Genomic DNA, 13623 nt, shown 5'->3' on the forward strand with positions numbered 1-13623 from the left:
GCCTTGTGATTTTATTTTCTTTCAGGATTTAAATACTGAAACAACCACCATTGTTTTCATTTTCAGAGGTTGTGATCAAAACACAAAACTTGATTCTAGAATGAATAATTTCTTTAAAAAAAAGTATTTTCAAATACCACTCTCCATAGAATGCAAAGAAAAGAGTGATGGATGCAGGGAAACCCATGTTCTCTCTAGGGCTAGTGTTAACCCATTGGAAGCAAGCCACACCACAAAGAGTAATCCTTCCCAGTCCTCCCATCGAGCCGTATGCCCTGCTGTCCCATGACATCCGTAATGGCTAAGACAAATGCATTTATCTCAGTCCCTCATGCAGGGCTCTCCATATTTATCTGATCAGGACCTTGAATCACCAATAAGAAAACAGCAATTCTCTTGGATTCCAATAGTAGATTAATCACGTCATCCTCAAAAACTAGTAAAAACCCAAACCGAGTAAGATGCATTTGGAAAACCATCTGCCTATGAAGTGGGGACGTGTATGTGAAATGATAATTTGCAAAACGGAAGAGGCAGCGTCGTTGGGCTTCTTGATGAATATAGTAAAACAGGTTTGTCTAATGGGGAAACATGCATTACTATCAAAAGAAACGAGTGTATCCCACATGGAAAAGCAAGCAGGCTTTAATATCTGAGAAGCATTTCAAGCTGTGCCTACCAGCAATTCTCCGCCTGTCTGATTTTCCTTAACATAAAGGCCAACCTCACCTGTTTAAAAATAATTAGGAAGCAGGCAGTAGTAACGTTCGCTCGAAGTTTGTGCTGCCTGTGGGTTCGCATGTGTGTTTCTATTTCACTGACGCCTGTGTTGATGTTTCTGAACGCAGGAATCATGGTCAGTAAGGAAAGCGGCAAATGTGTACTCACGACATCAGAGAGTGAGGTGGAGCCTGCCGCCGGCCTGGCCCTGGAGATGAAGTATGCCCTGGATCCCAACCGGCAGATTAAAAAACGGAATAAAGCCCTCCAGGTGCGATTTAAGGATATCTGCGAGGCGCAGAATGAGCAGAGGGACACGCAGCTCTCGGCGGGACAGCCGGGCGAGAAGCGGGAGGCCAAGCCCGTGTCCTACAGGGCAGCCTACCGCAAGTACATGACCGTGCCCGCTCGGAGGTCCATCCCCAATGTCACCAAGAGCACAGGCGTGCAGACCTCGCCAGACCTGAAAAAGTGTTACCAGACCTTCCCTCTGGACCGCAAGAAAGGCAATCTCAAAAGCATCCCCCCCGGGGATGCCTTTAAAAGTCAAAACAATGGGTTTGCAGCGGATGCAAAGGAGAAGCTCGAGGAAGGACCCGGGGAGGAGGCCCGGCCGTGCGGTGCCGGCCGGGTGCACAGGACGGCAGCCTTGGTTTTCCACTCTGATGAACACATGAACGCGCTGGACCAGCCTGCCGGGGTCAACTGTGCAGAGCCATGCAGAAACCCTGACGTGCACAGCTGCCGAAATGAGCCTCTCCAAAACTCCGCCCGGCCTCCCTCCCAGGAGCCTGATTACCAGCTGCACGGAAAAGCAAAGCACGACAGGACGACACCGGACACCGAGGAAGCCGCTCTGTCGGCCCACGGGACCGTATTTAAAACCGAGGTGGCCACCGTTTATGCACCTGCCTCCAGCGCAAAGGCCCCCGAGGCTGCCTTGTCAAACTCTGCTGCCACAAGCGAGTGGCCCCTGTGCCCAGCGGCCGACCAGGAGCGGAGGAGAGCCTCGCGTCTCAATGCGCTCCAGGGCCCCCAGGGCCCCGAGGCGGCCTGCTCGCCCCCGATGCAGTGCCTGTTCCCCGAATGTAGCGAGCAGCCCCCACAGACTCGAGCCCCGCCGGGGGAGGAGAGCCAGCCTTGTCCCACGGCTGCCGCTGTGGGTGAAGAATGCCGACAAATCGTGCCTCACACGGAAGTCGTCGATCTGAAAGCACAGCTGCAGGTGATGGAGGACCTGATCAGCTCCAGCCAAGAAACCATCAAAGTGCTCTTGGGGGTCATTCAGGAGTTGGAGAAAGGAGAGGCCCATCGGGAAGGGTATGTATGCCCACGTTTCTCATGAAGCTGGGCGGGCTCACCACCCCCAGGGTCCCTCCGTAGCCTCCAATGACCAGATGCGTAGCAAGACTAATGCCAGCATTTCCGTGAACAGGTGATAGTCCGAGGGCAGCGCAAGCTCAGTGGGGTCCCAATTTACTTTATAAGGCTAGGCTTCACTGCATACTCGCCGTAAAGATTCACTTGGTGGTTGGCATTCATCTGCCTGGCCTGGAATTCAAGTCCTGTACCTCTCTTTTGAATGCATGAATTGATGGGTCTTAACTTTGTATGCCCTAGGACGAGAGGTTTAGGATATGAAGTATAATAGGTACGCCAGCCCAAAATACCTAAGTAAGAAACCACTCGCCTCTTAGGAATATTTTGGAAGAGAAAAGAAAGAACTGAAATGGCATTCTGCAAAGCAGATGCTGACTTGGTTATATTAAATCATTAGAATGACATAGATATTCAGGACTGTACAAGGTTTCGCACAATAGAGGATGTGTTTCTCTGTCCCGCCATGGAGCTCCTAGAAGCAATGCATACCCTCAGTCAAGCCCTCTCTGTGTGTGATTAGGAGACCGTACGTTTCCTCCCGAGGGTCTCATCTGTGGAGCTGGGCTACAGACGGAACATTTCCAGTCGGCAGCCAACACCGTCCAGCCTTGGTAACAGATGGCTAAACTGTGTTTCCCATCTTTTGAACTTAAAATTGTGCAGCAGCAAATTTAAAAGCAAATGACCTAATGGTAGGATGCTAGCCTTGAGCCCCTCAAGGGGGGCCTGGCAGTGTGCTTTGCTGAAACCAGGGTGCCAGGAGTACTCTAGTTCCAGGCTTCTCGAAACAGTGCACACGGCTTACTGGCCTTCGTCCTGACTGCCAGGTTTTCTGTTTTCCATTTCCCCTTGACACTGTCTGGGTTCCCTGCAGCAGCCCATGATCTGGAGGTGGGATCTGAGGGAGGGCCCTACTACCTCATGGGGTTAGTTCCCCACCCTGGGGGTCCTACCCCTGGTGAAGTGAGCTAGCAGCCAGTACGAAGGGAAGCTAAGAAATGCATCGTCAGGGCAGCAAACCATCGGTAAACAGAAGTTTCCTCAAGAGGACTTCTGTGGTTCAGTTATACGGTGTTTGCGTATTGCAGACAAGGGGGAGGAAACAGTCTCCACAGTCCAAGGCAGCCAGTGAGGCTTAGGCCCTGGCTCCAGAGGCAAGGTGCCCGCTGCGGGCTCTGGACCCTGGTTTCCGGCTTCTCCAGCATAGTGCAGGTGGCCCATCTACAAGAGGAGTTGATCCCCAATAACGCGACCCCCCCATACAGAGTATCGTTTCCAGTCAGTGGTGTTCAGCTGCTGGCCATCAGTGGTAACCTAACATTACAGAATGTTTTCAAAAGGCCTCTTTCAGTCTTGGGTGTACATTTCCATTTTCATCCCATTTCAGTCATTTGGACTTGAATACGTACACATCCCGGAACAACACACTCAGGTGGGTCTACAAGGGATTGGTCGATCAGGAGACCACAATCCCACAGAAGAATTAAAAGTCCAAACAGGGACCAAATCAGACTTTGATATAGCTTGTAGTGACTGAAATCAGACAGCAAAATAGGAAGACATCAACATTACTCGCTGGGGGAAAAAAAAAAGTCACTGAATGGTATAAAGCCAAACGCATATGCTAAATAAATGTGTATGCTCACCAGGGTAGGTGCCGAACTAAAACCCTGCCAAGGCTGAACACCCACGAACACCCCAGGAAAGGAGAACCATGTTGAGCTACAGGCTCCTTACACTATTTGAACAACTGTAGAGATTTGTTTTAAATGGGATCCTCTGAGTTCTCTGCAACCCTGCCAGGCGACACAGTGCTCCTGCACTTACTGAGACATCTTTAGGTGGGAATTCTGACTCCAAGGATGTGGGGCAAGGGCTACGCCCCTCTGTGCCCCACTGCTTCACGTGGAAGTGTGGGAGATCATCATTCATCCTACAGATGGAAGGAGAGGAGGACGCGGAGTGACCCTCCAATGTAGTCAGCCCAGTGCCAGGTGCATCTGAATGGGTTGAGATCTGCGGTGGCATGAGTATTGATTGGTCTGGCTGGTCAAAGATGCTGGGGTTTGGGGAACACTTAGCAGCCCCACATCTGAGTCCAGTGTGACGAATGTACCCTCCACACTCCCAGCACACAGGCTGCCATCAGTATTCTTCCTACAAGCCCTGAGCTGCTCGGTCCAGTGCAGTACCCACCAGCCACAGTGGCTAATGAAATTCAAATTCAGATTAATTACAGTTGCAAATTCAGTTCTTCAGTTGTACGGGCAATATCTCAGGTGCCCAAGAGCCAATGTGATGACTGGTCACTGCACAGGACACAGAGCATTGCTGTAGTCACAAGAAGTCCTTCAGCCTGGGCTCCCCAAGACGGGGCACAGTGCCTGGCTCCTAACCGTGTCAGGACTGAGCACTAGAGATCAAGGCAAACGGTGAGCTGACTTTAAAATCAATCCCTAGTTCGGCTGCTGCCTGCTCCGGACAAGCTCGCTGCAGAGAGGCAGTCCCGTATCCACCATCCGTCCCGGAGCCTGCCTTCTCACCTCTGTTTCTGAACCCTCTGCACTCAGATCACAGTGAGTCAAGTAGTTTCAAACCCCAAGGCCACCCTAAAGGTGGCCCCTCTTGCCAATGCCCGAGGCCATTAATTTGGTCAAAGCTCCCATTTCCACCACTTTTCAATGTCAGGATGTGAGGGGATGTGAGCCTCGCAGGTGCGCAGAGAAGGGGCAAGCTCCTTTCCTGGGTGTCTGAGGCCAGCACAGAGCGGTGGGTGGAAGACAGGTGTGCTGGAACATCTTTATCAACTGGTTTGGTGGGGGGTGGATAGCATTTGCTGATTTCCATGGTGTAAATATTGCTACCATGGCCAATTTCAATCAGCTCACAAAATCCTGAAACTTGACCATTCTGCCCCTCCAAGAACCAGACCGTGCCCCTGATGGGCATGCCCCAGGATGGTCACTCTAAAGGAGGACTTACTTTATGTACCCCATCTGAGCCAGGGAATAAGGTGTTTCCCTTGCATCTCATGGCAAAAAAAAAAAAAAAAACAGGAAAACTTACTCTACTTTCCACAGATTATTATATAGTCCTTATGTAACATGACAAAGAATTTCATGACCAAGTTAAAAAGATATGTACAGTTTTCCTTGGAAAATATTCTAGAGTTTAAAAAGTCATCAACAGTACAGAATGCTCAGAAGCTGGGTAAAATTTCTCTGCTCACCTTCTACCCTTAATTAAGCAAGGAGAACCTACTCTGTCAAGAATTTACCTGCATTGGGAGGGGACCCAGTGAGGACAGGCATCTTATGTGCATTGTGGAGCCCACAACTTTGAATCCCACTGACAGATTCTGCCTCTACACCCACATTGCACAGGGAGGCCATGGGCTTGCTCTGGTGTAGGATGTTAGAACAAAGCCAGGGAAGGCAATACTCTTTGCACTTGGCTAGGTTCCACGGGCCAACTTACATTTCTTGAAGTTCCTTTCACTAGTGAGTCTGGACAAACTGCATATTGAGTCTGTCAGACAAGCCTATTGAAAGAGTTGTTTTGTGCATGGGAATTCCGGGGTCACCAACCCCAACCACATTCAGGAGTTTCCAAATTATTTTTCATGCGATTCATTCATCTCATTTGCTTATGTCAATTTCAAAAAGGCCTTGGCAGAGTGTTTTCAGCTTAGGGAAGTTACTGAATCTCAGGGAGCTCCAATTTCATCGTATACAAAACAAGGCTACTAGAAGCTTAAAGACGATGTCTGCAAAGCTAGTCGCAGAAAGCAACACACAGTAGGCCTCAAGGAAAGGCCATGTCCTAATGTGAGCATTTCAGAGGAAGCATTCCATAAGGAGGTAGCTGTGCAAAAAGTATTCAAAATCATGCCTTTCGGGCCCTTGTAAAACATTTGGGCAGATCACTAACATTGCTCGCTTCATGCAGTGAGGGCAGCATTTGGTCACTGTGCTGGTACGAATGCCAGGAATGATCCTGCTTATTTCAGAGCTCTCAATATTATTCTTGCCTCTTCCCAGGAAGTTCAGGGTCACACAGGCTGCCTCAGTAGGCCACTAATGTAGTTGCTAAAGGCCGCAAACCAGGCAAACGGGGCACTGAGTTTAAAAACCCAAGTACTTCTTATAACAGCCATAATTCCCCAGAACAGCCAGGGGCTGCTGGGCAGGAGACCCTCTGACCCACGGGCTGCAGGTCCAAAGTGCTCCCGGTGTGCACTCACCAGCAACTGCATGGGCACTTCGTGGGAAGACGGTTATTTACTTCTAAGACTGCACCCCAACACTCTGAATGTCTTCATGGGTTCCGTGGTTGGTGACAGCCTAATGAGACTCGGCCATTCAGAGAAGACCCGAAAACTACATGAGAAGCTTTAGTCAAGCTGTCATGCATGAGGGCAGGATCTGCTGTTGCCCAGAGTCAAGTAGGCTCTTTCACTGGTCACATCTCTCCCGGCGTCAGCTGGGTGTTACCTGCAGGCTTGGGTAATGAGAGTCAGGGAGAGAGCAGAACCCACGCCACTCTGGGCCGTCAAGTGTGAGGGATTGGCAGAGATGAAATCTGGAAGCCCGGAGGCTTTGCAGCTGTACTGAATCAGAGCAAATGTGAGACCATCACTTAAAAGAAGCAAAACCTCAACAACAAACCAGCCCAAGGACTCTAGCAGCTTACAGGGAGGGCTGTGAACCCAGTGACCCAGTCTCCCGTTCATCTGTGCTACGGCTCCCGGGGTCCTGTCCAGCCGCTTCAGCCTCACCGAAAAAGAGTATTTCTCTGTGACGTGAGGTCCAGGGCACACAGGGATAGCAAAGAAAAATAAGCCAATGGAATCCCCCCCGAGATCAGGGGCCCTTTGAGGGCAGTGCTTACCATGGCTTTGAAGACAAAGGAGGTAGGAATAAAGACCTGAGGGCAGCAACAAGCTAATGTAAACCCAGTGTGGAATCCTATGTTGTTGGCCCAGCTTTGCTTTTCTTTTAATCACTAAAGCAAGGGGGCTGGCCATGCAGCGGGTGAAGGTATATGCAGATACATCCAGAGGGCGGGCGGAAATAATCAGGCTTTCAGGATCTATGGTTATTTGAAGACCTCAGCATCACCTTTCAACCTGGCAGATGTTGGCATGCTTTTGGGCCAGACAGTAAATGTGTTTGGATTTGAAGGCCACACCGTCTACGGTCAAACGATTCGGCTCTGCCACCATATCACGAACGCAGCCATAGACAGTATGTGCACAAATGAGGATACACAGCCAGGAGCTGGGTCTGGGCCACAGGCAGAGTGCGCCGACTTGTGCCACATGGTCGTGTAGAAAACCAGGTCAGTAGATGGGCGAGGGACGATCCCAGGTGTGTGACTGCCAGACTGACAGGCGTACAATTCACGCACTTGTTCAGAGGGCCTCTACCAAGAGTCTCCTGTGTGTTGAGCCCTGTGCCAGGCAAGGAGGGGATACAAGTCAGATGAGCTCAGGGCCCCACTCTGAAGCGTCCCCAGGTCACTGATGATCACTTGGTTCAAGCCTCCGCCTGACTGTTCATCCTCAGCCCATACAGCCTTCAGCATTCTGCCTGTGAACTCCATGCATGTTATTCATATCTGTGTAATTGGTATGTATGATACATACATGACAGCATGTCTTTAAAACATGAGAAAGGTCTCACTCTCCCACCAGCAGGAAGAGGTTATCACAGCACATAATTGTGCACCATGACTCGCTGTCACCTCGATACGCTATGTGGACAGAAAGGATACACTTGCTTTATCTTATGTCCCTGTATTGACAAATCACTCGGAATCAGGCACACTTCAGAAGGACCTGTCAGGGAAGGAGAAGTCTCTCCAAATTTTCCCTAATTATCTATGTCCAAACAGAATAAATACTGCATCACAATTAGAGAGGAAGCATAAGGGGACAATTGAAGTCACAAAGCAGAAAGACCCAACACGGAAACCCACATACCACTGTGGCGGCAGCCAGGGCACGAACACGGGAACCACAAAGGTCTGCACGTGAGATTCAGACTAGGAACATCCCAGAACCCCCCTCCAAAAGCTGAAGGAAAGGCTGGGCACAGTAAGGCATGTCCATCTCAGTGTGATCAGGCACCCTCTGGAGGGATGCTTGGCTTGTTCTGGCCAACACCCACCCACTGACTGAGATGGACGTCTTCCACCTGGTTAGCTGGAGGGCCCCGATTCGAAGAGGGCAGGTGGGTGGTGTTTGTGGCTCTGCAAACACCCCTCGTGGGTCTCCTCTGGAAGGAATGCCGTGTGCTACCTTCCCGGGCGGCTGGCATGATGCATCACAAAAACGCAAGGCACTGTGCGCCGCAAAGGGAAAGCAGCACCCGGCATGGAGACCAGGAGCAAAAAGGTCCTTATTCCCCGCCAAAGGCACTCCTGCCCCTCGGCGCTCCCTATCTGAACAGGAGAAAAGTGTCAGCACTTCATTTTCTAATCTTCTTGATAAATCAGTTTCGGTATCTCTGCACATCTGTCGTCACCCAAACATTCCAGCCAGCCTACTGAGGTCTGTCTCCCGCTCACTTCGTTTTACCGTTTTCTGGGAATGAGATCCAGGAGGGGAGCCAAGTGGAACGACCCGGGCTCTGCAGTTAGCCAGACCTGAGTTGGCAACTTTGCTCTGCCCCTCTCTCCCTTAGCTGTGCTTAGGCATGGTTATTAACCTCTCTGAACTTCAGCTTCTTCCTTTATAAAAGGGAGCTAAGAATACCTGCCCGTGGGCTTCTCAAATACAGAGGACAAGGCTCTCAATCCAGGGCTGTGTTTGCCCTCAGTAGAAGTTACCTCCTTCCAAGTTACTTTGTTACTGAGAAGCAGCCTTCCAAGTGCTCAAGTGGGGGAGGTTAAGCAAGGGGCAAGCCTCAACACTTTCAAGCGGGATTTTCCTGCTTTATGATACAGGCTGGTTTCTTTCTGAAGGTTAGGAGGGAGGGAGGATTACAAAGGGAGACATCAGCTGTGTTCGTTTTCAGAGACATGCACAGGCCATGCGGATCTGGCGTCATGGCCAAGGCGGGGTGCGGAGTTGGGAAACACAGGTCGGTCCCAGCTCATCTCCCAGCTACCTGTTCCCCTGTGAAAGGACAGTCCAGATGAGTCAGGGGACCTCAGAGCTCCTTTCTGCTCTAAGAACAAATCCTCCAGAGAGGCCTAACAACATCATCATTTCAGCCACTGCCTTACCTAAAAATTGACAGAGAGAGAGAAAGAATAAAGCAACAGAGCCCTCTCTACGGATGTCCTTCAATAAATGCATCCAGGGATCCCACTGTCGTATTTTCTTGTCTACTGACACTTTACTTTTTATCTCTTCAGCTGCTACACATGCTCGAATTGGCTTCTGTCCTTTTTGGGTGCCATCCTTTGAACAGATTTCAGAAACACCTTTCCGTTTTCCTTTTCTGTTGCAACTAATGGCTTTTATATACTTGTGATCAAATATTCAAGTTTAAAGTCTCCAGTATAAGTTATGTTTTATGATTTTGCAATGGAAGCACAGATCATGTACTCTCCAGCATTCTCTTCACTTAATGCACAGGGCCGTGGTCTTTTCTCTTTTCATATTTATAGAACTTTGTAAACACTTTTTTTTAAGTTCTTGAAAAATAATTAAGCCTTTCCATCCTTAATATGAAAAATGAAGCAAATATATTTGTAAGAATATAAAACACATTCCAAATTCTTGCTTTGGGCTTCATGTAGGTATCACACATACTTGAAAATGTAATTTAAATAATCTTCCTGTGCAGAATGCCAAAATGGATTTCACATACCTCCCCGGCCTCTTAAGTTCGTAGGTGAATAAATGCCTCACCACAGAGTTACTAGGCAATCCAGACGCTCCATTTGCAGATAAAATTCAAGGCATGACATGAACATTTATGGATTTGTATCCCAGAATTCGGGTGTTTTTTTTTTTTTTTTAAAGAGATGAAATGCAAGTTCTAGTTTTCAAAACTTTTTAAAATCTGATACAAATCCTGCTAGGCTATGCAAAAACGGCTTGAGCTCTGTAGCCCATTGGATCTGTGGAAGAGTTCAGGGAAGTGGGCACAACACCCATGAAGTACATCCATTTTGAGCACCTGCAACATGCAAGCATTCTGCGTCGTTTCACTGAATCCTCAAAATAACACTGAAGGTAGGAATTATCTGCACCAGAAAACTACAGCCTGGCTATGCTCGGTGACGTCCCCAAGGTCAGAAGGCGGTGAGAGATGGCAAAGGCAGACATTACATCTAGATCTCTGTCAGGCCTGAGCACTCGCCATCTCATCCTCTGAAAATGGCAAAGCTGCTATATCCACACAGAATTAAAAAGCAGGCTTTTGTTGCTACTGCAAATCCGGATTCTTCCTCTAACTTGAAGGGACTAAGAGGCTCTCATGCCCAGAGCTGGTGAGATTTTTGCAAACTTATGTTCTGGAGAAAGCAGAAAACACCTTTTAAAGGGATCCCAGTACTAAGGCATGCATTTAAGGTTTCATAATCAGTAAGAGGAATGTCCTCTGTGAGGTAATTAAAAAAAAAAAAAAAAAAAATCAAAGCCACTGATCTTGAAGTCCAGGGACCTGAGTGCCAAGCACAAAATCTATCCATAGGCAACCTTCCTGGGGAGAACTCGTCAAAGCCTTCAGGTACCATCTGTCACGTCAGAGGCTCAGCACATGCCCTCCTGGCTCTACCTTCCTCAAATGTACGTCTAAATTCATGTGAACCACAAATTGGAGGAAAGTTTTCAATGCAACAAAAATAAGCATGTGTGGATTCTAAAGGCCGGATCTGAAAGGACATTTATGAGAATCGAGGTCCTAGGCACCAAAAATGGACTAAATTTTTTCTCTCGACATCTCATTGGTTACGGCACTAGACTATCGCCCCAGATAAAAGTCTCACAATTGGACATCAAGAATCTTACAAATGATGACACCAAAAGTTAAAGATTTTAATCTTCAACTGCAAGATCTCTGAAGCGATTGTTTAAAGAAAACCAGCACAAGGTCAGACTTTTGAAACAAAGCACGGAAGCTTCACAAAGAGTAAGTTCAGATTCAAAATTAACTAAACTGCTCTAAAAAAAAAATATATATATATATATATATATATATATATCTCAAAAGAAACTGTAAATCAAACATGAAGGGCTCTGTGGATATTTATGACCAGTACTAGCAAATGCACATTAATGCTTTCAAATTAAAACCTCTGGAAGTCAGACTCTGTGGAAGAGAACGAGTATGGCAGAAACATGGCAAGCCACAGAAAGCTCTCCTTTAGTACAACATACCCAGATCCCTATTCTCATTCTAGCTCGGTAGCCACTACCACCATAATTCATTTTCATTAATTTTCAATAAATTAGAGCTTGAGCTTTATCTGTCTTCCAGGAAAACAAGTTAATCAATTCAGCCTCAGCTCAGCCCTAAAAAGTTATTGTCCTTATTAATAGCTACTCCTGGTGCCCTTTGGGGTGAGGGACTTGTCATCACGGTTCCATTTTGCAACTTAGGACTGTAGAAAGAAAATGCAAGCTTTGCCCTGTTTGTAACATAACCAGGCAGTCCACGCATAAAATTAATAATTACTATCTTCCCCAGTTCTTACCTATGATGATTTTATGTTATGGAAATATGATGATAAAACTCTAAAGAGAGAAGGCCTGCCCTGATAATACAGTGTTTATCTCTGTGTCTCTGTCCAAGTCTACATGTATTTCTGACAGTAATAATAATGGATATGCAATAATAATAATCATATATTCCTGTTTCTTCGTCAAGCATGGCTCTGTGTGAAGGTAAGTGAGCAGGGAGATGAGGCAGAGCCTTAGGGAGATGCAGGGAGGCACTGCTGGAGGTGAGGCAGAGGGCTGAGGGAGAAGCAAGAGACACCAGCTAGCTCCCAGAGACCCCTGCCTACTTGAAGCATCACACCAGCTGCCATGCGCCTCCAATGGCCACCATTTTGTTTCCCTTTAGAATGAAAACAAGCATTGCAAGCTTCCTTAAAAGCCAGAGCCTCCTGAGAATTATAGGGTTACCACATTTTGGGGAGCTACTAGGCTAATAAAATTTAATTTGTCAATACCATATAAAGAAAACACCTGCATTCATTACTAATCAGGTGTTTGTTTCTCACTGAAACTCGTTCGCCAGGACTGCTTCTGAGATCAAGAAATGACATCTCCCAGGGATGAGGAGGGGGCTGGTTGAGGTATAGGCTGGGCCACTTATTTTAATATCTGGGTGTGGGAAGCAGATGACTGACCTTTTCTACTTGTTGGGGAAATTTAAGATGGGATCATGTTAATACTTTGAGACATGTTCTCACCTGATCCAGCTGGAAACATCACAAAGCTGACTGTCCTATTTTCATTTCAGAAGCACAGGGTATGATGTCAGTTAACCCAGCAGGATACTCAGACACATTCTTTATTCATTCATTCATTCATTCATTTATTCACTTATTCCCTCATTTTCTCATTCATTATTCAAAAAATATTTCTTGAGCATCCACTTTACTTCACGCCCCAATGCAAGCACTGAACATTCATCAGGGAACAGACAGAAAAAAAATCTCTGCCCTCATGGTGCTGACATTGTCAGGGGGGAGAGAGACTGAAAGCAAAATAGTAACTAAAATGTATGGCACGTTCCATCTGATAAGTGTTGTGGAAAGGTTGAAAGCAGAGAAGGAGGTATGGCACTTTCTATGAGTCACAAAAGAAACAGGTATTTATGATGGACACCTCAAGCCCTGCTCCACGGAAAGTGCTTGTGAGCTCAGTGCCAGGACTGGGAAGATAAATCTGTGGCCACCAAGATGCTCTCAGCCACGTGAGACAAAAACACCTCATCACATCATCAGCATCCACCGAAAAACGGCTCCAAGAAAGCCACAAGCAGGGTGCTGGGAACCTGCCAGCATATGCGGAGCTGCCTATGAGGGAACAGAACATCTGGGCCAGAACAAGGGTGTGCGTTTGAATGAGCACTGAAACTGTCCCCAGCAACAGTTCTACATCTCTACTCGGTCAGCATAGAAGCAGCTCCTTCATATTGGAAACATATGTCCTCTAGATGTTCAGTGTCTTGAAGGTAAGGACTATGTTTTATTCACCCAAGCGACTGCCCCCCAGGAAAAGGCCAAGCACCACGCTGGTGCTGAGGAAGCACTTGATGAGCTGTGACCATGCAAACAGGCTGAAGGCCAGCTAGTGGTCTGGGCTCATCTACGGCCAAACCCTTTAAGGTCTCTTAACTAGAAGATGAAGCAGAAATAACCAGGATTAGGTTACTAGGATGTGTTTACTAAGATGACATGGGGCTTGCATGGGAAGATAGTTCTTCAAGGATCAACATCTCCATTCCTGGCCCTGGGAGAACAGGCTATGAACAACTTTGAGAACTTTACCCTGTGGAATTTAAGAAACAAAACAGAGGATCATAAGGGAAGAGAGGAAAAAATAAAACAAGACAA

The 13623-nt window shown here is 47.6% G+C and overlaps 2 protein-coding genes across 4 annotated transcripts in view; one reads left to right on the forward strand and one right to left on the reverse strand.

Moving 5' to 3' along the window:
- DOCK1 (dedicator of cytokinesis 1) overlaps window positions 1-13623 on the reverse strand; it is a 493587-nt gene that overhangs the window by 257456 nt on the left and 222508 nt on the right. The window lies entirely within an intron of this gene.
- The window catches only part of INSYN2A (inhibitory synaptic factor 2A), a 56799-nt gene that overhangs the window by 18996 nt on the left and 24180 nt on the right, over window positions 1-13623 (forward strand). Inside the window, exon 2 of the mRNA XM_028119988.2 lies at window positions 849-2040. Within this exon, the coding sequence (XP_027975789.2) occupies window positions 854-2040 (1187 nt within the window). The 5' untranslated portion in view covers window positions 849-853. The remainder of the gene's footprint in view (window positions 1-848; window positions 2041-13623) is intronic.

The sequence above is a fragment of the Eumetopias jubatus genome, unplaced genomic scaffold (assembly GCF_037043125.1).
Source record: "Eumetopias jubatus isolate StellerSeaLion01/CBP00866 unplaced genomic scaffold, mEumJub1_p1.0 scaffold_17, whole genome shotgun sequence".
Lineage (NCBI taxonomy): Eukaryota > Metazoa > Chordata > Mammalia > Carnivora > Otariidae > Eumetopias > Eumetopias jubatus.